This window comes from Chrysemys picta, chromosome 3 (assembly GCF_011386835.1).
Source record: "Chrysemys picta bellii isolate R12L10 chromosome 3, ASM1138683v2, whole genome shotgun sequence".
NCBI classification, from domain to species: Eukaryota; Metazoa; Chordata; order Testudines; family Emydidae; genus Chrysemys; species Chrysemys picta.
Window position 1 is genome coordinate 37,829,892 of NC_088793.1, and position 22,569 is coordinate 37,852,460.

At 39.1% G+C, this 22,569-nt stretch overlaps 1 protein-coding gene across 4 annotated transcripts in view; it reads right to left on the reverse strand.

The window, feature by feature from the left end:
* Positions 1-6,700: 6,700 nt before the first annotated feature.
* The window catches only part of TRAPPC12 (trafficking protein particle complex subunit 12), a 97,704-nt gene continuing 81,835 nt past the window's right edge, over positions 6,701-22,569 (reverse strand). For 3 of the 4 annotated variants that reach the window (XM_042848747.1, XM_005289650.4, XM_042848746.2), the window contains 5 exons: positions 21,322-21,395; positions 14,253-14,351; positions 9,356-9,456; positions 8,468-8,555; positions 6,701-7,058 (listed from right to left, as the gene is read on the reverse strand). In XM_042848747.1, the coding sequence (XP_042704681.1) occupies positions 6,816-7,058; positions 8,468-8,555; positions 9,356-9,456; positions 14,253-14,351; positions 21,322-21,395 (605 nt within the window). In that variant the 3' untranslated portion in view covers positions 6,701-6,815. The remainder of the gene's footprint in view (positions 7,059-8,467; positions 8,556-9,355; positions 9,457-14,252; positions 14,352-21,321; positions 21,396-22,569) is intronic. The other variant, XR_006174108.2, reaches the window with a different exon arrangement.

The following is a 22,569-nucleotide window of genomic DNA, read 5'->3' on the forward strand; positions in this document are numbered from 1 at the left end:
CAGGAAAATAAAAAGGATTAGAACTGCACGGCCATCTTTTCTACAAAGGCAAATACTTGGATGGGTGGGCTGACAGCCACCTGTAACTATTTACCTTCTTCAACCCCTACAAGGGTCTGTTTATTCACCTGTTGCACATTGTCTGTCTAAATCCTACACTGTGAACTCTCAGGGGCAGAGTATGTTGTTTGTTTGTACAGGACCTTGTACAATGGGATGTTAACCCTTGTTGGGCTCTTTGAATGCTAACAGAAATAATGCATTTATTTATTAGGCAAAAAAAGAAAAAAGTCTGTGCCCAGGGTGGTTGGTTTTTGTGTGTCTTCTTAAAAAAACCCAATACACATCAAGTCAGTGTGTCAAGGATCTGGCTTACAATGGGGGAGTTCCTGGTTCAAAGTTCTGTGCCCAGTTGACCAGACCATGCTGCTGCTGCTACTCTGAGCCATTCCTTTATTGTTTGGTTCCTAAAATGACTTAATCTGGGCGTCAGTAGGAAGGTCTCTAGTGATGCATTGACTGTACTTTGCAAACCACTGTTTTTGTGGAACACTATTTTTTATAATGTTACCACTGACTCATCACCCTTGTTTTTGGAGTTAATGTAATTATTAGATGACTCCTTGAAAAAGAACTGGGGGAGACGATTCAGTAGGTGGAGGTTTTTTTGTTCTGTTCCTTAATGCTTGCGTCCCCTGCAGCAAGTCTCTGTGGAATACCCATACTGTTCAGAAACACCAGCTTTTGTTTTGTATGTTCTTATCCTAGATGACAATAACTGATGTACCTGACCAGCACTTACTGCAAGTAGATATTTCAAATTAATAAATATTCTACATTTTGCTCACCTTGGTGGTAATGTGGGACCCTGGACACTCTCTCATTTAGCAGAAATGTCCCCAAATAGTAAAGTTTGGCTCTGGATTCAGATTTTCCTCAAGGATCACAGATGATGGGACACAGAGAATTTTAATTTAGGCCCCATTTCATGGACATCCTTCCCACTATCTCAAATGATGCTGGCAGTTACAAACTGACCATATTATTAAATGGAGTGAAGGGAAGTTATCTGATGGATTTGCTAATTATAAAGAAAGTGGCTAAATTACAAATATGAGGTTGAGCAGCCCTGGTTTGTATTGGAGGAGGGAGTAAGTTCTGAAGTTTGCCACTAGAGTGTGCACCGGCTTTTGAAGTGTGTGCTCAGACCCTGCCCTTCGAACAATGGATTTAAAAAATGCTTTGGAAATTACATTGTGCAGCTTTTAACTTTACTTGTTCATTTTAAGATTGACAGGTTTTTTTTTTTTTCCTTTTAGGCCAGAGGACTCCCCCCGCTCCCGCGAACTAGTTTTCACGTTGCCCGTCACCTATTGTTATGGGTAATTTACAATCCACATTTGATGGTTTTAGACTGGACTCCGGTCATTGACAGTGACTTCATTTTAATGTTGGAACATCTGCAAATGATTGCACAGAGCCCTAGCTGGATCAGATGTTGATCCAGAATATCCTGGATAATGCAGCAATCAGACCCCCTCCTTTTTTTCCTTTTAATCCTTCTCTGACACTGTGATTGTGACCATTTCACCCATTCCATGGAGATAAGAATCTCTAATCTTGTAATCCTCAAACTGACTTGAAGAGCTGAGTAGGGAAGCAGCTTTCTACTATAATTACCTGAAAGTTAGCGAACCCTGGATCTTGTTTGCATTGTGTTGTTGAACTGCTATACACCTCTACCCCGATCTAACACGACCCGATATAACGTGAATTTGGGTAGAACGAGGTAAAGCAGCGCTCTGGGAGGGCGGGGGGGGGCGGGGCTGCGCACTCCGGCGGATCAAAGCAAGTTCGATATAACGCGATTTCACTTATAACGCAATAAGGTTTTTCAGCTCCCAAGGACAGCGTTATAGAGGGGTAGAGGTGTACCTATTTTAATACTTGTGCCACTACTACTATGTAAATGAGCAAGTGTCCTGCTACTTACAGTACATCACTCCCTACCACTGATTTCTATGCAAGGGTGAAGAGTGGTATCTTCTGGCACTCTGTTATAGTAGATTGTTCTTTCATCCATTAGCTCACATCCTGTCTCAGAAACCTTTCTAGTCAGTCATTCTGGGGGCTCCTTGTTACAGCCTGGATAATAGCAGCTGAGTAGGTAGTAGCTTGAGATATATAGGCACACGACTGATACGTTGCTACCTGCATTCTGTATGGTATGTCTACATGTTGAATTTTTAGTCATTTTTAACATGCTGATCAACATGATTTTAAGTTCTAGTAGAGTCAGGACACACGTTTATGGCTGCAGCTAAGGTTAAACATGACGGAAAAACTGTGGGTCCAGGAACAAATCTTTATGTCGTGTATACAGTATTACTCACAATCACGTTCGTTAGCATGTATAAAATCACACTAAAAATTCAAGTGCAGAGATAGCCTATGGGTTAAGTTTACCCCTATGCCGAGAGCCCATACACAGCTTTTGCCTTATTTTGGGGACTTAGATTGTAAACAGTTTAGATCAAGGATCATCTTTTTATGTTTGTTCAGAACATAAAAATGGGGCCTCAATTCAGGGGTCCCTATGAGCTACTGTAATACAAATATACTTGATTGCCCTTCAACCTGTCCATTTTTGGATGGCCAATTGGCTGTAGGCCTCATGGAAGAAGTGGATGTTGAAGAGAGATTTGAAGGAGGAAAGGATAGAAACTTACAGATCTGTTCAGGATGGACATTCCATGCATAATGTATCTACTTGAATGTGTGAAATAAATCAAAGCATATTTAAAAACTGTTGTTAAGGCAACGTTATGCTTGAGATTTTAACAATATAAAAGTCAATTTATTCCAAGCTTTGCTTTTCTACATCCTCCCAAAACTTGGCCAGAGACACAATCATGCTGGAGGGAAGGTGGAATTCTGCCTTCATTTACACTCAGGAAACCTCAGGATTGCCTGGGTATCACTCAGGGCAAAATTTAGCCCTAACGCATTAAAGTTAACACCATATCTAGCTATTAAATATCCTAGATGTGTGCTGTATGGCTGAGATATAGGGAACTCTGAAGCTACTAAGCTGTATGCATGTAAAATCTCAACCATATTGCAACACTGACAATTTCTTGCATTTTGTAACCAGTTAATTTAAATAGATTCTGCAGTAATAATCAAATCCACTTTCTAACTTTTAAAATGTAATTAAATATTCTGTAAGTTTACCAACGATATCATTTGTTTAATGGCTCATTGAGTTTAGAGGTCTTACAGTCCAAGTTTCCTCAATAATACTGTTATCGGAATAAAGACTTCTGGTAATAAAAAACATAGAAAACATGCTGAAATGGCATTTGTGCAATAGGCAGTGAATCTGTGTTTAAAGTGATTTGTGTCGGGGGTCTCTGGTTACATAATAGGAAAAAGAAAAGCTGGGTAATGAAAAAAAAACATTTTGCAGGCAATTTATCATACGCTTCAGAAGATCTTTAGTGTTTTGTTTTTTTAAAGTTTGATTCCCCAAGTAGGACACACTCGGATTCTCTGTTGCCCCCCTGCACCTTGTTGTAGTCCTTTACATTAGTGCCAAGTGAGTGTAAGATGCTACAAAATCAGAATGTTAGCCATTTACTCCTACTTTGCACTGGTACAAATTACTACAACAAAGTGCAGGGCGATGGTGAATCTGGTCCATAGTAGTTGGAGATAGCAAAGACCTATTCAGGCCTCCGAAAAGTGCAGTTAATAGTTGCACAAGAGACCATATCAGATACTAAACTGATGCTGCACTTGATCTTAAGCAAAATGTCAAGAGAAGCTGTGTCCCACAATAATGTTATTTACACTGCATTGTAAATTGAGCTATTTAATTGGAATTGCTTTCTGCTATCTTCATGTCTACAAGGAAAATGTGTGGTAGAAATATATGGTAACACAACTGTCCAGAAGAAATATTAAACATGGGAAAAGGGGATCAGGTAGGGAAGACTGTGCATATAATAAATTATACTGAAAACAGTATTCTCATGGGTTTCACTCAACATCATCTTGGGCCAGATCCTCAACTGCTGTAAACTACACTGACTTCAATTGAGTAATGACAATATACTCAAGTTGAAGATCTGCCCCATAGTCTTTATATTACATCTAAAATTATAGCAATATCAAAAAGAGATATAAACTACCAATAAAGAGTCCTGTCGCACCTTATAGACTAACAGATGTATGGGAGCGTAGGTTTTCGTGGGTGAATACCCAGTTCATCAGACGCATGTCACCCACAAAAACTTATGCTCCCATACATCTGTTAGTCTATAAGGTGCCACAGGACTCTCTGTTGCTTTTTACAGATCCAGACTAACACGGCTACCCCTCTGATACTAAACTACCAATAGTTTTATCTCACTGTGCTAAAATACTTGCCAAAAAACCCCTAGGTGGCTCTTAAATAAGTGTTAGCAATGATTTCTTATAACTAGTTTAACTGAATGCATGTCCTTCTTGGACTAGTTGGGTTCAGATTCAGCTGTGGAACACTGACCTTAAACCATGGAAGTCCTATATAGATTTACTTTTTTTAAACTTTTGGAAGCATGGCTATTCATTGTATCAACATACCAATACCTTACGGGAGAAATAACTGCATTCTAGAATAATGGGCCAAAACACTTAGCCATACAGCTGTTATTGTGCTGACAAAGTTTTCAAAAGTGATCAGTGATTATAGATACCTCATTATTTGGCTGCCCAACTTGGACACCTCAAAGAGGTCTGATTTTTAGAGGTGAACACTTAGAACTTTCTGAAAATCAGGTCTCTTTAGGGTGCGCCTCAAGGTGGACATCTCAAAAAACAAAAAAACCCATCTTACTAACTACTTTTAAAAATGTAGACCTGTACTGTTTACAAGCACTGAAATATCACAGTGGTAGGTGTAGTATAAAAACCTGACTAGAAGACATGGTGTTGAACACTGGTAGCTCAAGACTGCACATTGTCCCAGTGCAGTAATTCATGATGATAGGCTACTCCAACTGCTGCAAGAGAATCTTACTGAATCTTACTCCTGACCATTACTGTGCTTGAGCACAATGTATAGCTCTCTCTATTTGTCCTACTTAGACTGTTTTACAGATTAACAGAGTATCTGGATTGATTCTCTATCAAATAGGGATAAATTAAGGGATGGTAGTGGTTCTTCTGTTGATCCAGAGATCTCATTTGAAAGTACAGGGTTTTAAATACTGGATTAAAAAATGAAAATCAACTGTGAGTGCACAAATATGAGGAACTGAGTTTATTGGCTTTGGAGGGTGGGACATACACACTAGAAGATGCTGAAAGCGAATCTGCATTCAGGATTTAACTTTTATGATAAATGTCACTTCTACAAACAACGAGAAGTCCTTGTGGCACCTTAGAGACTAACAAATTTATTTGGGCATAAGCTTTCGTGGGCTAGAACCCACTTCATCGGATGCATGAAGTGAAAAATACAGGAGCAGGTATAAATACATGATAGGATGGGGGTTGCTTTACCAAGTGTGAGGTCAGTCTAATGAGATAAACAAATTAACAGCAGGACACCAAGGGAGGAAAAATAACTTTTGAAGTGGTAAGAGAGTGGCCCATTACAGACAGTTGACAAGAAGGTGTGAGTAACAGTAGTGAGAAATTAGTATTGGGAAAATTAAGTTTGTTTTGTAATGACCCAACCACTCCCAGTCTTTATTCAGGCCTAACCTGATGGTACCCAGTTTGCAAATTAATTCCAGTTCTGCAGCTTCAGTTGGAGTCTGTTTTTGAAGTTTTGTTGTTGAAGAATTGCCACTTTTAGATAGGTTATTGAGTGACCAGAGAGACTGAAGTGTTCTCCTACTGGTTTTTGAATGTTATGATTCCTGATGTCAGATTTGTGTCCATTAATTCTTTTGCGTAGAGACTCTGTCCGGTTTGGCCAATGTACATGGCAGAGGGGCATTGCTGGCACATGATGGCATATATCACATTGGTAGATGTGCAGGTGAACCTAAACTTCATTTCCCCAATACTAATTTCTCCCTACCGTTACTCACACCTTCTTGTCAACTGTCTGTAATGGGCTACTCTTTTATCATTCAAAAGTTATTTTTCCTCCCTTGGTATCCTGCTGTTAACTGATTTGTCTAGTTAGACTGACCTTGGTAAAGCAACCCTCATCCTTTCATGTATCTATACCTGCTCCTGTATTTTTCACTTCATGCATCCGATGAAGTGGGTTTTAGCCCACGAAAGCTTATGCCCAAATAAATTTGTTAGTCTCTAAGGTGCCACAAGGACTCCTCGTTGTTTTTGCTGATACAGACTAACACAGCTACTACTCTGAAACCTGCTACTTGTACAGACATCCTCTGGAACCCTTCGCCATGTTGAAACTTGATAATGTCATGTTTCTCCCCTAATCTCCCCGGAAGAATTTATAATAATAACCAACAATAATAACCATCAAGACAAGTCAGCTCAAACGTATCACTCCTAAAAAAAGGAATCCATCTAAGTAAATGTGATTGTGGATACTACAGTTAGGAATAACCGTAAATAGTAACAGACCTGCAGAGATGAAGCTGGCTACAGATCAGCACAAAATCCCAATAGTGACAGGCAAGGATTATTGTTCCAGACCGTGTAGATAGTGTAGTAATTCTGCCATATGTTCATAATTAAAGAGATTTTATTTCATTCATAAGAGGAACATTTACATATTAGCAAGAGTATGTACAATTTTAAAATTTAGCCTTTCATAAAAAAAATTGGTAGATGAAAACAAACTATCCTAACTTGAGACACTGAGTGTTAAAGCTATCACCCTCTTTGACAGCTACAGCCTCAAGCAGCGCTTGCTTCTTCTGCATACTGCGGGATGACTCCAATTCATACATAGTTGTCAAATTGAAAAGAACACTCTCATGTAGGTAGTGTTTAGGGTCCTGCTGAACCATTCCTTCTAACTGCCGGAGGGAATCCTTCAACTTTCCCAGATAAAGCAAACAAACAGCCGCATTGTTATTAGCCTAGAGAAAAAGATTATAAATATATATTGAGTCTGGAGTCAAACCAAATTTAATTAAATCTTTACTTTTTTTTTGTGTATGTGCAAATAATTGCAATTGTTGAAATGTATTATTTATCCTACAATTCAATTCTTTTATCCTTGGCATTGGGAGCTTGGTTACTTTCAGTGTCTATCCCATAACAAAACTGGCTGACCTCCAACATCTGAAGTTCTAAAAGATAGAAGAATCCAAGCTGGAATTCAGATTGGTAAAGGGACTCAATAGATAATGTTAAAAGTGAGCTGAAAGTGGTTTCAGATACCACACTTGTCCTTGAATCCTCCTGCCAATTATCCTAGTTTTACACTTACATATTCCTATTTTTAAAAATGTCCTTCTCTCCCCTGCAGCTACATGAAACACAGATGCAAACAGGGGAAACTGATTTACTGAAACTGACTTAAGTCAATGGGTAGATTCACTAGCTAGGGCAGTCCAAATAAATCCCAAATGCTCATCAGGTTCCATATCCTGTTCATCAGAGCAGAATTTATTAAGTAATATGAAATGCTTAGCAATGGAGACTTTCACACTTTCTGAAAGCTGGGGACATGATCCTCTTCCCTAAGTAGCTCTCGCAGGTCTCCCACAAATGAGGGTAAGCGGTCTCTATTTATAGCAGGTGGCGTTTGTAGCCTGAAGTCACATGACTCCAAGCATGTGCTCCCTTAACTTGGTTCCCTCAGTCTTAAAGGGGCCTGGGAACATGGCACTGGGGACACATGCTTATGCCCAAGGATCAGCATACGGATACATCCCTATAATCGGACAGCTGCCAAATATACAAGTAAACAAGATTTAAAAAATTGACAATTCTTCTGTAATGTCTTTCAGTGATAAGAATTTCAGGCTCTGATTTACAGCTGGCTATATATGGGCAGGCCCATGTACATGCACAGATGCAGTTGCAGGATCAGGAGCCTTTAGTGTTATTTCTAAAAATAGTAATTATTATGGGTTAAAAAAAGTGTGATTTTTCAAGCTGATGGTGTCCCTTTAATACTATCTGATGACAAATTATTTCCTCATATGTTGGCAATTGCCATTTTGTTTTCCGGTATGTACCTCTAACAAAACAAAGCCAATATATAAAAGCCCTCATAAAGCCCCCTTAACATGTAACCCATTGCAATGCATGCAGTAAACAACCAGGCTCTTCAGGTAAACTGGTCCTGCCTTCCCCTACCCATCCCTTTGTTTTTATTTGTATCTTATCTTTAAGTATAGAGAAAGCTCTTTGGAGCATGGACAATATCTTATTTTTCTATAAAGTTCCAAGCACCTTTTGGGTGCTATCTAAATCTAAGGGATAAGCTATGGCAGAACCACTCAGGTGTCAATTCAATGTAGCAAATCTGGAGTCTTACCACAGCATTTGCAGGGTCAATCCTTAAAATTTCCGTGAAGGCTCTGTGAGCTTCTGCAAAGTTATTCTGACCAAGATGGAGAAATGCTCTAGAAAGTAAGTGACATGTGAGTCAGTTATCCTGAAAAACCCAAGGTGATAATACATTTCAAATGGAACTGAGACCACTTTTTATTTTCCCTATTATAGATGTGAGAGTTTTTGACATTTGCTCTTCACAGTGTAATTGTGAGCCAGCTGTGAGATACCAATTTACAGACAAATGAAATGACACTTCAGATCACTGGCCACTTCAGATATTCTGCCACCAAAGCAATGCTTTTCTATATTTGTTATTAAAATGCAGACAGTCTTCCTAAAATAATTTCTCTATGAAACTACAAGTGTTATATCTGTTTCCAGAACACACTTGTTGTAGTATTTTACTTGTCAAAACATATTTAGCCAATATGATAAACACCAAAAACTGAGGACTCCATCATGCAATCTGATTTACTAGTGCATATCTTGGCATTCGTTTGAAGCTAACAAGTGCTGGGTCTGCACTAGCGAATCTATTTGCAGGATCAGAATCCAAAAGAGCTTCTTTGTTCCTAAAAGTATAAATTAAAAAAAATAGAGTAAAATATGCAATGCTTCGAAGAATGAGAAATAACTTTGTAAAATCAACTCTTGTAACTAAAGAGTTTCAAGCCAGGATAAGATGACTACACCAAGTAATACAGATCTCATGGGTGTAACATGCCATTCAGTCTCACTTCTGACAGATGTAGTTACATAAAAGAGAGCAAGAAAGAGAAAGAGATACTCTCAAGGGTACTTTAAAACTCACAATGCACATTTTGAAAAATCATTTTTTTAAGTTTCATTTAGCTCTTAAATTATCTACCTGTTCATTAAAACCATAATTTGGTACTGTAGTCCATCCCATTTCTGACTCATTTTCTCAACATCTTGAAAATATTTTTCTGCTGTTTTTATATCTCCAATCTGGATGACAAAAATCACAAGAAAATTAGGACAATGCATGAGAAAGACCCATTCAAATGATATCTTCATGGGACATCTTTCCACAAAGAACCAAAATGTGAAAACATATGAAGTATTAAAGTAACTGACTTCATAATTCTACCTCTCTGATTAGTCATTATTCACTGTGAATGGACTAAAGCCATTATCAAGTCAGAGTTTTACAATTCCTCATTAAGCTCACAGAAGTGAACAACAAAAACTACATGCAGTGTCCTCTTCCCTAAGGCGCTGGTTCTTAAACTGGGCTCAGTGGAACATTAGAATATTATGTAGTGGTGGCTTTGTCTCCTCATTTCTAGCTGCTTTGACAGGTGTCCAGGGTCTCCATTGTAAAGAAAACCCCAGAGGTTTGCAAAACTAGCTGGAAATGAGAAGACAGCAGAGCTACCTCCAATAGCTACTACACAAGAGAGGAAACAGGATCACTCTTCAAAGCCAGGAGTCGCCAATCATAAGTGAGATGGAACATGGTAGCCAGGTAGCTTGTGGAAGACCCATTCTTCAGATGACCACACCACCTATGACCAGAGGAGACCTATTCCCCTCCCGAGCAATCAGCCCACAGCCATAGACCAGAGAACAACCCCCCGCCACTGCTGCTACCAAGAGAAAAATACCAGGTAGAGAAGCCACTTAGAAGAGTCTCAGTGAGGTACTGAGGAAGGGGTAAAGTGGTGGATTCAGACGTATTGGGCTAGATGATAAAGAGGGTGCGTGGGTGGCAGGAGTGATGGATTTGGGAACTGTCAGAAAACAGAACTGAATTTTTTTGGGAGGGTGGTCAAGGTCTGAAGTGAATCAAATGTCATATAGTTTTTAAGTTATGAGTGACTATTTTAGGAAATATGCTTTTCTTCTCTTTTAGCAAAAATATGGTAGTTTACAAAACTTGTTATCATGAAAAATTCTTATTTCTTAACTGTATCTCAACATTCAAGTCTCTGAATAATATGCAATTACTATAGATAAACTATTAATTCGTAAGTGCCTTTACTCCATTAAACAAATGGGAAGTATTTATCGCTTTTGCTTTTCCAGGATATTTGACATACAAGAATCACTTTAAATTAGTCCTGGAATTTTAACCATTTAAAATTACTTCCCTGCCACTGGATTTTATTTAATTAATTTAGGAATTGCAGTCACTTTTTCTGAACTAATTTAACTATTAGGATTATTAATGCTTCCAAATTAACATGAAAACCCTCTTGTTAGTCTCAAATAATCAAACCCATGGTTAATATTCCTCCACTGTAATCTGTACTAACTGTGGTTTCTGTTAGTTTGAAAAACAGGATTATTTTTCAAAAAAAATTTTAGGGGCTATTTTTAAGTCCCCTTTGCTGTAATCTATTGCAGAGACTGCGGTTAAAATAGTCACAGAACAACATAAAAGCACTGGTTTGTAAATCAGACAGTAATTTCACTTTTCAAGTCCTTTGATGGAGTTATTCAAATAGCAAATAAGGGTCAGCTAGTAAGCAGATTCAGAGTACTTTAGGAGCACAAAATGAAATACTGAAGACCAAACCATCTTAATTGTTTCTTCCTAACCTATCAGTCTGAATTTGTCTCTGATGTGTCTCAAGTGCTTGCTGACAACTTTACTCACATTACCTCTTAAAGCATCTCAGGGATAGACTGTGGCCTTTTCTGCTTTTCCAAATCTCTCCCCTCATTTAGTATTTATATGATGGTAGCTACTGAAGGCCTCATTCAAAATCAGGGCTCCACTGTGCTAGTGCCACTGTGCTCTATGAATAAATGGGAAGACATGATTTCTGCCCTAAGATGCTCATAACGAATTAAAGATAAGTGACATTTGGAAGGTGAAGGATATAGGTAACATCAAACAGAAAACACCACACACACCATTTTGTATACTTAAAAAGAAAATTAAAAACCCTTCAACTATACCTCACAGCCCCTGAAAGAATACATTCTCGTAGGCACTATAGAAGAATTGGCTCTTGTGAGAAATTTGAAGTAAGAGAGGATACAAACTTGGCTTATCCTTATGCCAATGTTATGTCTCCCAAGACTCCACCCTCCACTTCATATTCATAGCACTTCTTCACTAGTCACATCTAGTAATTCACCATTGCGTTACTTCACACTTAGGAGTTGAATTCTACTCCCAAAATACTTTTGGTACTTTCATAAATGGGTAAAATCTGGATCATTGTGCCTCTTCTGGTTGCAATTCATGGCTAGCAGAACAGTTTGAGACTACCTGTACTTGGGAATCACTTGGCACCATTTTTCTGAGAAAGTATGAGGCTTTCAAAGAATGATCAAAAAATTCCATAATTACCTTTTCCCTCAGTTTTTGCAAAAGGTTTTGTCTTCTTCTCATGGAGTTTGCCTGTTCTAGAGTTCAAACATGCTACACAGCTGTCGCCTACACATGCTGGCTCCTAACTCCTCTTTGCTGCACCTCTCTCTCTCTCTCTGAGTTCACACCCCTCTTAGGGTAGGTCTACACTTACCCGATAGTTCGGCGGCAAGCAAATCGAACTTCTGGGTTCGACTTATCGCGTCTTGTCTGGACGAGATAAGTCGAACCCGGAAGTGCTCGCCGTCGACTGCGGTACTCCAGCTCGGCGAGAGGAGTACGCGAAGTCGACGGGGGAGCCTGACTGCCGCGTCTGGACCGAGGTAAGTTCTAACTAAGGTACTTCGAACTTCAGCTACAGTGGCGTACCTTAGTTCAAATTGGGGGGTTAGTGTAGACCTGCCCTTAGTTTTGTTTAGGGGGGAGGGATAGCTCAGTGGTTTGAGCATTGGCCTGCTAAACCCACGGTTGTGAGTTCAATCCTTGAAGAGGCCACTTAGGGATCTGGGGCAAAATCAGTACTTGGTCCTGCTAGTGAAGGCAGGGGGCTGGACTTGATGACCTTTCAAGGTCCCTTCCAGTTCTAGGAGATAGGATATCTCCATTAATTTAAAATGCTCAGTGACAACTTCTTTTGACATCAAATTCCTGTATCAGGTGCTTAGCACTCTCCAGATGGAATTTGTTGCTATTAAATTTCAGTCCAGTCTACCCTCTCTCAATGAGGTTTTATACTTATTTTCATAAACACGCAATTTGAATTCTTCTTTTATTCTTATATTTAAAACTACCAAATAAAAACAGGAGTTATTGCCAAGCAATAAAGACATTTTCCCTGATGCACCAGGCCAAAGAACTATTTGCATTTAGAAGGGGTGTTTTCATTAGCTATTGTCCAGGGTTATGTAAGCAAGCCAACAGGCACCTCATGCTTTATTTTCCATTCTGCTATGCGGAAAGGTCCAGTTCTGGCAGTAAAACCACTAATTCAAATAATCCCATGTCAGAGCCAACAACCAAGGAGGATGACAACTTGACAGGATTCCCTTCAGAGCCTGTTAACACCACTCTTTAAATTGGATGGACAGACTGCTCTTCAGAGACATGGGGCAGTCTACGCCCACTCTGTCGAGGTTGAGTGTGTTAATGTAGTCACTGATGTATCAGAGAGAAAGACTCCAGGAGCAGGAAGTGATCTCTGCTTTGTCACATGACAGTGCCAAGTAAATCAACCAGGCTGGCTGACTGATTTTTCTATTATGACCCAGAATTATCAATTATGTGAATTTTGAGTAGCTTTATTCATAGTTATACCTTTCTTTAACACACATAATTAGTAGAAGTTATCTATTTAGGTAATAATTAATGTACTTTTATATTTCTCAATTTTATAGGAATTTCACTTTAACGTTCAGATCAATTCTGATTCAAAATAAAACCTTCAACCACCACCACCACATTTCTACTGAATGATCAACTACGTTGAAATAAAATCCTTGCTAGAAATATTGAAAATTCCATAATTGGATTTGTTTGAATGACAACTTATATGATTTCAAATGAACAATAATAATGTAATTATCTTTCATCCAAGTAAAAAGAAACCCCAAATAGAATAGTTTAATTTTCTAGCCTTAGCACCACAGACAAGAAGAAAGTTTATAAATAATTATATTATTTAAGCACTTATATTTTCTTTATTAATAAAAGAGAAAGTCTGAAGTGTTTAACATTAGGGAATGTTACAAACGAATTCTTTATGGATTTGTGGGATACAAAATAGGACTTAAATTTTCATCAGATTACTATGTAGCATAGTAATAAGAGATCATTTTTTGAAAAACAATGTAATATTCCAACAGTATTTAATAGATGTCATCTACACAGCCATATGCATACTCTTTGTACACATGAAACACTGCTGGCTTTTCTCTCCACAATGGAAATAAAGCCATGGCAAAAGGAAGGTGAGGAAATTCTCACATGGCTTTTGGATTAAGCTGTTTATGGAGCAGTTTGATTAAACACCAGAAGTCTATATGTGTTTGAAGAAGAGGGAAATTAGATTTGGGGTGAAATCCTGGCCCCATTAAAGTCTGTGGGAGTTTTGCTATAGACTCTAGTGGGATCAGGATCTCACCCTTTGAACGGATATAATTATTAGGTATAATTTCCATAGCGTCATCTTTGTTAGATAATGTAATTAAGTTTGATTCACCACTGTAAATACTTTAAATTTTCTAATCTAGTCAAATGTTTCATGGTAGAAACTCTGTTTTATCTTATTTTAAAGCCTTTACTACATTTGGGTTGCCATAAATATGCCTAATGAGAATAACAACAGAGTTTTAAAAACAGCAATTACTCATTACATTACTGTCAACAACATTACTTAGCATATTCAGAGTAACATATATACCTGAAGAAAAATCCTTCCAATTCCACTCAACAGCTGAGGTTCCTGTTCTGGGTAATATTTGATGACTGTGTGATATGCATCTACAGCAAGCACATAGTCCTAAGGGGGAAAAAAAGCACATGACTAGATTTTTAAGCTCAGCATTCACTCATTGTTTTAGGTACGCTGTTTTTAAAAAGTGTGCGAGCAGTAAACAGATATTAATGAGAACAGGTACAGAATTAAAATCATTGCAAATGTTTAATGTTAATGGAATTTCCTCGCCACATGGTAGTGCTAGCTGCTGGCTATTCTAACCCTCTGACTATTCAGTTCTATTGGAAATGTACACTATAGCCAGAGATAAAGTGGCAGATTTTTCCTTACATTTTTTTCCCCAACTGGATCACGTCTCTCCCCAGCAAAATTACCAACAGAACCTGACCATTTACTCTTCAGCTTCCAATAATGTTTTAGGGTGGCATTTTCAAAAGCACCTAAGTGAGTTAAGAGCACAAGTGCCATTTAGTCTAAATCAATGGCGATTATGCACCCAAGTGACTCAGGCACTTCTGAAAATTCTGTGTGTAAATTGTAATACAAGGACTTCTAGTGCGATGCTCAGAATCAAAACCATATCAGAGCTCTTTCCAGGCTGTGTACAAGCATCTTAAGATAGCTGGCATACACTCTGTCTAGTAGCCTATCATTTTGTTTTGTTTTGTCTCTTGAAGGTGCTCTAAACTCTGCAAGTTTTAATGCTGAAAAGCAACAGGGGTCGACTTTCCCCCCTAACTTACTTGGAAAAAATGCCGCAGGCATTTCTTCTGCCTTCTCCTCTGCTCCATAACTGAAGGGACATTTGTTATGTTTTCTTAAGGCTATATTTAAAATGACTAAGCCCTTCCTATTTCTGACCTGGATCACCACCTGTAATAATCCAATTTTGCAGTAACAAAAATCAAAGAGCTCTTCAATTGCAAACAATTTGCAAACTGTGACTATAATTAATTAACAATGATAAATGTATAATATTTAATAACTGACATATTTAGAGCTCTTGTTGTCACTCTGATGCACCATGTCATACTAAATGTTACTGTATCAATATTGTCTACCCCAGAAGTTCAAAAATCCAACAGACTGACCCTAAAAAAGTCAGGTGGTTTTATTTGGTCTGCCCTCTTTTGAACTCCCCCTTCCATCAATGTGTGGGTGATATTTACACTGTTCAGAACTCTCACAAATGTTAAAACTCGAGTGAGCACATGTGGATACAGGTTAACACTATTCAAGTGCTGCTAGACTGCCTTCCACAATTCTTCCCCCACCTCCAGTATCCAGATAGGGCAGAAAAGTTCTCCCACAAATCAATGGGAAATAGTTCATAGAGCAGTTCAACTTATTGCAGTGCTAAGAATCATGGGATGTGTACCCAGAAGTCTTTGTGCCCCATATGAGTGAATGCAGCCACTTGAATATTATTTTGCATTGTGGATGCTCCACCTTGAGCTATGCTAACTTCAGAGGAATAACTAACTTGAGTTAACTCTTCAGTGAAGAGACAAAGCAGTCTGTCACTTCATATGTCTAAAGGGACAATTACACGTAACCAGTTACACATAATAAAAACGCAACAGTAAAACAAATGGGATGTTATACTAATTCACTTTTAAATGCGATGTTTTACAACATAAAATAATTCCAATAAGTACTCTGCGGTCATTACTCTAACTTTTATACATATATATAGTTTTTCACCCCACATGGGTACGAGCAGGGTTGGAAACCACAATCTTCAGATCCAAAGCATAGACCTCCTCCACTTCAGCTAAGAGAGTAAGTGGTAGGAGGAAAGCATGCTGTTATGTGTATGAGGACTAGCCCATATAGGGAGACACCACACACACAGTTAGTGGGTTACAGAAATGGAAGGCTGGACACCAGGGTAACTGGTTTGTATTCCTGGTTCTGGGAGCAGACTGTGGCGTAGCGGTTACAGAGAGCATAACCTAATGAAACAATGCCCCTGCTTGGGACATATGTAGGGTTATTCTGGGTGTAAAAGGGTGAGTTGCTAACATTTCAGCTAAAGAACCACACCTCTTTGCATGAATGCAGTAGCAGTCTCATTAATCTGTGTGGTTTACCTACTACACTATGGCACAGAGCCACACTGCACTAGTGTTAGTTACACAAGCATCTGATCTGACAGGTTCCTTCTGGAAGACTATGTTGCAAAATGGATAAACTTAGCTCTGTTATATTAGAGAACTGTGTTTCATTGTCAGCTCTGCCTGAAGTGGGCTTGTGTAAGCTCCCAGTTATCGGTGCAAATTGTGAAGGACAGTTACCCTCCCATATGATATGAAATCTTGGCTTATAATAAGGGTTGAGAAGGGTATAGAAACGTTAACAGCAGTTACTGGAAGCGTTAGGACTAGAACTCATAATCTTGGGGCTTAAAAGGTTCATGCACCTTCCACTAAACTATAAAACGTTAAGTAGGGAGTTCTCTCTCTCACACATTGCTTCCTAAAAAAAATATCACATGAAGGCTAAAGATTTTTGCATCATCATGAGAATGGCTGCAGAATAATTAAAGCAAGAGAGGACAATTTATGCTGTCTCTGTCTTTTAAATCAGAACAGAATCCAAATCAGAAGAGAGTCCTTAAACATCAGACTCTTGCGTCACTAGTATAGATTGCTGTCTTCCCTTCCTCCTCCACATCGTTTTAATTGCAGTAGACCCAGATACCCCTCCCCCCCCGCAAAAAAAAAAATCTCTTCTGGTTTTGGTTCTACTAGCAGCAAGCTATCCAAAAGTGGGTACAATTCTGAATAAATATGTTCTTATGTTCTTTATATGTTTTAAAATATAGCACTTGCTTTTAATTAGAGTGCATCTATATTATACACAGGGATGTTATTTAAGAGTTTATTTTTCAGTGAGTTAACAAATTTGGTAAGACTGCAAAAGTTTGGGATGGAACTTTTTAAAAATTAAAATGTTTCAGGTTGAATTAGTAAAAATGCAATGCAGTTTTTTTTTTTTTTTTTTTTTTTGCAATCAATCAGATTGCTGAAAGGAGGTAATACACAGCAGCAGTTGGATCTGGAATGAATGCTCCCTCATGCTGCTGCATTCAGTAGTCTAGATATGATGAAGAAAGGAGAAAGATAATTCCATATCTGAGGAAGAATGGTCAAGAGGTTAGAGCAGTGGTTTTCAAACTGTGGGTTGCGAGCCAGTACTGGGTTGTGGAATATAAGGCACTGGGTTGCGCCGGCTCTGGTCAGCACCGCCAACCGGGCTGTTAAAAGACCTGTCGTCAGTGCTGTTCAGCTAAGGCAGGCTATTCCCTACCTGTTCTGACACCGCGCTGCACCCTGGAAGTGACCAGCAGCAGGTCCAACTCCTAGGTAGGGGGACCACAGAGCTCTACATGCTGCCCCCCCCCCCCCGAGCATCGGCTCCGCACTCCCATTGGCTGGGAACCGGCCAATGGGAGCTGGGGGGCGGTGCTTGTGGGTGAGAGCCACATGGAGCTGCTTGCGCACCTCTGCCTAGGAGCCGGACCTGTTGCTGGACGCTTCTGGGGCGCAGCGCGGTCCGTGGTTCCAGGACAGGCAGGAAGCCTGCCTTAGCACCCCAGCTGCGCTGCTGACTGGGAGATGCCTAAGGTAAGCCCGTGCCCCAACACTGCGCACCAATCTCCTGCCCCAACCCTGAGCCTCCCCACAAACCCAGAGCCCCTTCCTGCACCCCAAACCCCTCATCCCTGGCCCCACCCCAGAGCCTGCACCCTCAGCCCAGAGCCCTGACCCCCTCCTGCACCCCAACCACCTGCCTCAGCCCTGAGCCCCTCCCACACCCCAAACCCCTCATCCCCAGCTTCATTGGGTCGCAGGCATCAATAGTTCTCTTCAACTGGGTAGCCAGAAGAAAAGTTTGAAAACCACTGGGTTAGAGGACTAGCTTTTGGTAAAGGAGACCCAGGTTCAATTCTCTGTTCCACCACAAGTTTCCTGTGGGATCTTGGGTCACTTCTCTGTGCCTCAAATCACCACCTGTAAAATAATATTCTTTTCTACCTAATAGGGCTATTAGTGAGGTGCTCATATACTGTGGTAATATGGCCATGTAAGTACAGAACTCCATGGGTCACGTAAGTTTTCCATTCAGGATGGTCAAGAAGAATGACACTGAGGGGAATTTATTGGGTTTAATCTTTAAGGCTGGGTTTATTAAAAGAGTCCAAAGGTGTTAGGCACCCAACTCCCATGGAAACTAATTATTTTAGGCTTCTTTGACAATCCTAGCCTTAAAGACAATCTATAATTATATTTCAACAAATACTAGTTAACTTTTTTGGCCAAAGGTTAATAAAATTTACAGCTGGAAATTAGCCAATGTTTTTTACACCAAGGTTACAGGGAATATTATTACAGTACAGTAAATAACTATTATTATTATCATCATCATCACCACTCTACCCAACAGCACAAATGATTCAAGTAACAAAAGTACTTCAGAATCAACACAGAATTATATCCCAATATAATATATTGTCACTAGATGGCGATAGATTGCACTGACTCAGTTCAGGAGAAACCCAGAATTTGTTTGTTTATTCATTACACCGGAAAACAAAAAGCTTCAAAACTGAATGATATATTTTACAATGAATACTCCTCTAGAAGTATATTACATACAACTGATATCTCTTACAGATATCTGAAGCTTTGTGTAATTAATTTCCTCAAAAAATGCTTATCCTCAAGAAAGACCACGTTTAAAAATCATTATTTAAAGAAATAATTTGTTATCAATTAAAGCAGAAGGCAGAGATGAATATCTGAGCATTGTTTGTTATTAAGACTGTTTTAACATTTGGGAACATTTAAAGGAAAAAATAAAGAAGAAGCCAATTTACCTGTCAGAGGATTTGTGGCATATGCAGTACAGATTATCTTCACATTTTGTCCTTATTTTAACTGCAATATGACTTATGTTTGAAAATTGCTCTTAAAAGATTCTGACTCTCATAAGGCAGTTCTTGAAAATTATGTGCATCATGGGAAGGTACATGCAACATATTCAAGGACAAGTTTAATACAGGTAATGGCTATGCTGGGGGTTCAGTAGCAACATGTATTGTTATGTGGGAAATCTGAATTCTGGAAATAATCTTGGAATTCTAGTTTCCTAGATTGAGAATACACTTGGTTTTGAGAAATGCAGGAAGGAAAATGAGTTGCAGTTCTCTTGACGCAACCTTGTCAGAAACACTGATGACTGGCTTAGAAGTTGGAGCTCATGCCACTACTGAAGTGAGAAGAAAATACCACAAAAAGGATGAAAGGGGAACAGAAGCAGAAATGGGATATAGAAGCAGAAAAGAAGAGGAGAGCAGAAGTGACTAAAGGGGCTTAGGCGAAAAAATCAGTATAGTTAAAAGCAAAGTTACCGTATAACTAGTTGGAAGCCTGCAGTGTTTGTTAACTATATTTCTTTAACTGGATATTTTTATACTCCAGTTATAGATTTAAGTTTGGGATGGAGACTCAGTATTTAATTTTTTTTCCTACCTGCATTTCAAAAAGGAGAGTTTTCTGAAAACTGACCGTGTCTCAGGATTCTGATTCAAAACAAAGATTTGTTTGCTTTAAAGACAGAATGGGGCTTCCTTCTGACCACCCTGATTTGCTGTGCTGTTGTATTTACATAAGAGGGAATACTGCTGATCTCACTCTAACTATTCTGAATATATATTTCCATCTCCTGGGATCCTCATAAGAGCAAAATGCTGAATTTTAAGGCAGTCTCTGGGCAACTGACGCTTTCATACCTATACATTATTTGAGATATTATTTCAGTGTTAAAAACATCAAGAAAACAAGGCTTACAAGTAGCTTATTCAGCTTTATGGAAAGCCAGGTTCAGGAATGAGGTTGGGCAACTAGGATCATAAGAACGGCCATACTGGGTCAGACCAATGGTCCATCTGGCCCAGTATCCTGTCTTCCGACAGTGGCCAATGCCAGATGCTTCAGAAGGAATGAACAGAACAAGTAATTGTCAAGGTATCCACCCCCCTGTTGTCCACTCCCAACTTCTGGCAGTCAGTCAGAGGCTAAGGAAGCCCAGAGCATGGGGTTGCATCCCTGACCATCTTGGCTAATACCCATAGATGGACCTATCCTCCATGAACTTATCTAATTCTTTTTTGAACCCTGTTATAGTTTTGGCCTTCTCAACACCCCAACCCTGTAACAGGGTTCAACGCTAGGAATATGGAGAAGTTCAGAGCTTGGTCTGTGAGAGGTTATAGTGCAGACAGTGTTGCCCTTGGGTTTTGATGCTAATTAATCCATAAAGTAGCTTTAAGATTTGGGTTGAGGCAGTCCATTGCTCTTGCCACAAGCTTAGCACAGGGGCATCCCTATTCCCATGGCAATGAGGTCTACTTTGGAAGCAGTTTGTTGTTCCCTCTTTCTGAATGCAAGAAGAAGCTGCTGCACAAAATGGAGTAGGATGGCTTACAGGAGGGGGAAAAAACAGGCAAAAAATAGACAACAACTCTCTGACTGTTCCTTCCATTGCAGCTATAGGAGACTAAAAACTCCAGGGTCAGAATCTTGTTGCACAGACATATGGACAAGGCAGAAGATGTATTTGGATGCTTCGAGTCTTTGTCACACACAAAGCCTTACTGTGTGCTACTAGAGTAACATTCCTAGTACAGAGGTTGAGAAAGACAGAGAGAGCATATAATTGGTTTTAATTACAGTATTTAGTTAAGTGTTTGAAAAATTCAATTTAAAAATGCAAATTCTGTATCGTTATTGCATGTGCTCTGAAATGATTTCAAAAGAAATAAGTGTAGATATGGTCCTAAAGAATATTGCTGCAAGTGGTTATCTATTAAATAAGTAATTACTAAGTCTAATTAATTCTTCACTAAGCTAAACCTTGTACAGTCAGGTAGTCTTCCCCTATCCATGCACCAGTAATTCTCTTGCACTTTCTCTGACATTCTATTCTAGTATATACGGTAACTCTGCAGTTATTGCCACCCACGTACCTTCATCATTAGCAGACAGTTTGCCATGGAGTACATCACCCGGCCCAGACGTGACCTCCACAGCTCAACAGAGGCTACAAAATAAGAGCAGCTTGTGAATGTGCACAAATAAATTAGAGGTTCTTTCTAGCCATCAATTATTGGTCCTATGAATTCTGATTTAAAAGATCCCCCTTGTTAACATCACTGGGCTTCAGCATAGAATTTTTAATTCTTTGCCATGCCGTACTGTCAGATAGAAAATATTGCCTCTCTCAAAGGGACTAGTTTGATTGGTTCTAGGAATAGAATATCTGCATAAATGATGCAACGATGCAAAAGCAACGGACCTTTCAGCTTTTAGTTCAGGCAACATATTAAATACTAAAAGAAGCCACACATTTTCTAATATCAGAACAAAAAATACATAGAAACATCTAAATAATTATTACCATCAGCATACAATTGTGTAATTTATCAGATTAAATTTAATCAACTAAAAACCCAAACATAGCAGGGTCAGAGCTCACTGAGTCTGGGACTATTTGTGTTTGCCTCTGGCTTAGTGATATGGTGGAAAAATCTGCCGAGCCTGTCTGTCTTCTCCGCGCTCCTGGAGCTTGCAGGCTTTAAAGGCTGCAGCAGCAGATTTCTCATTCCCTTGGTTTGAGACAGACTCATGATGTTGTAAAAGAATGGTTCTCCTTATGTATCCACTGTCACAGGGACCATAGATCAGTAGAGCCGTGCAAATCTGAGGATATCCGCTTTATATCTTCAGACCATGTTGGCGGATCACGGATCAGATGCAGATACAAATTTTGTATCCATGCAGGGCTCTATAGATCAGTACTAGAAATAAAATTAGACTTTTGTTCTTTAAAAATAGACATTAGGAATATTAATTTGGTCCATGATTGATTTTGAATTAATTATTTGAAAACAAATATTACGGCTTACCCTGACAATCAACTCTCAAAGTCGCTGTATTGAGGTTGGAGAGACAGGAAAAAAAAAAAAAAAAAAGAGGGGGTTGCAACAGAACAGTGATAATTCTTTGTTCTTGTGTAGCAATAAAGGGATCGGTTATAAAAACCATGGCTGGTTATAGAGAGTTAATTTTCTTTAATGATTTACAAATGCCATTCATTACAGGTAATAAAAGCTTGGCGAGACAGGTACAAAATATAACTTTCTGTTCTAGACACATTAAAAATTGAGTGCATAGTTTTGTCTCCAAGATTGGACCTGGTATTTAATTTATAATAG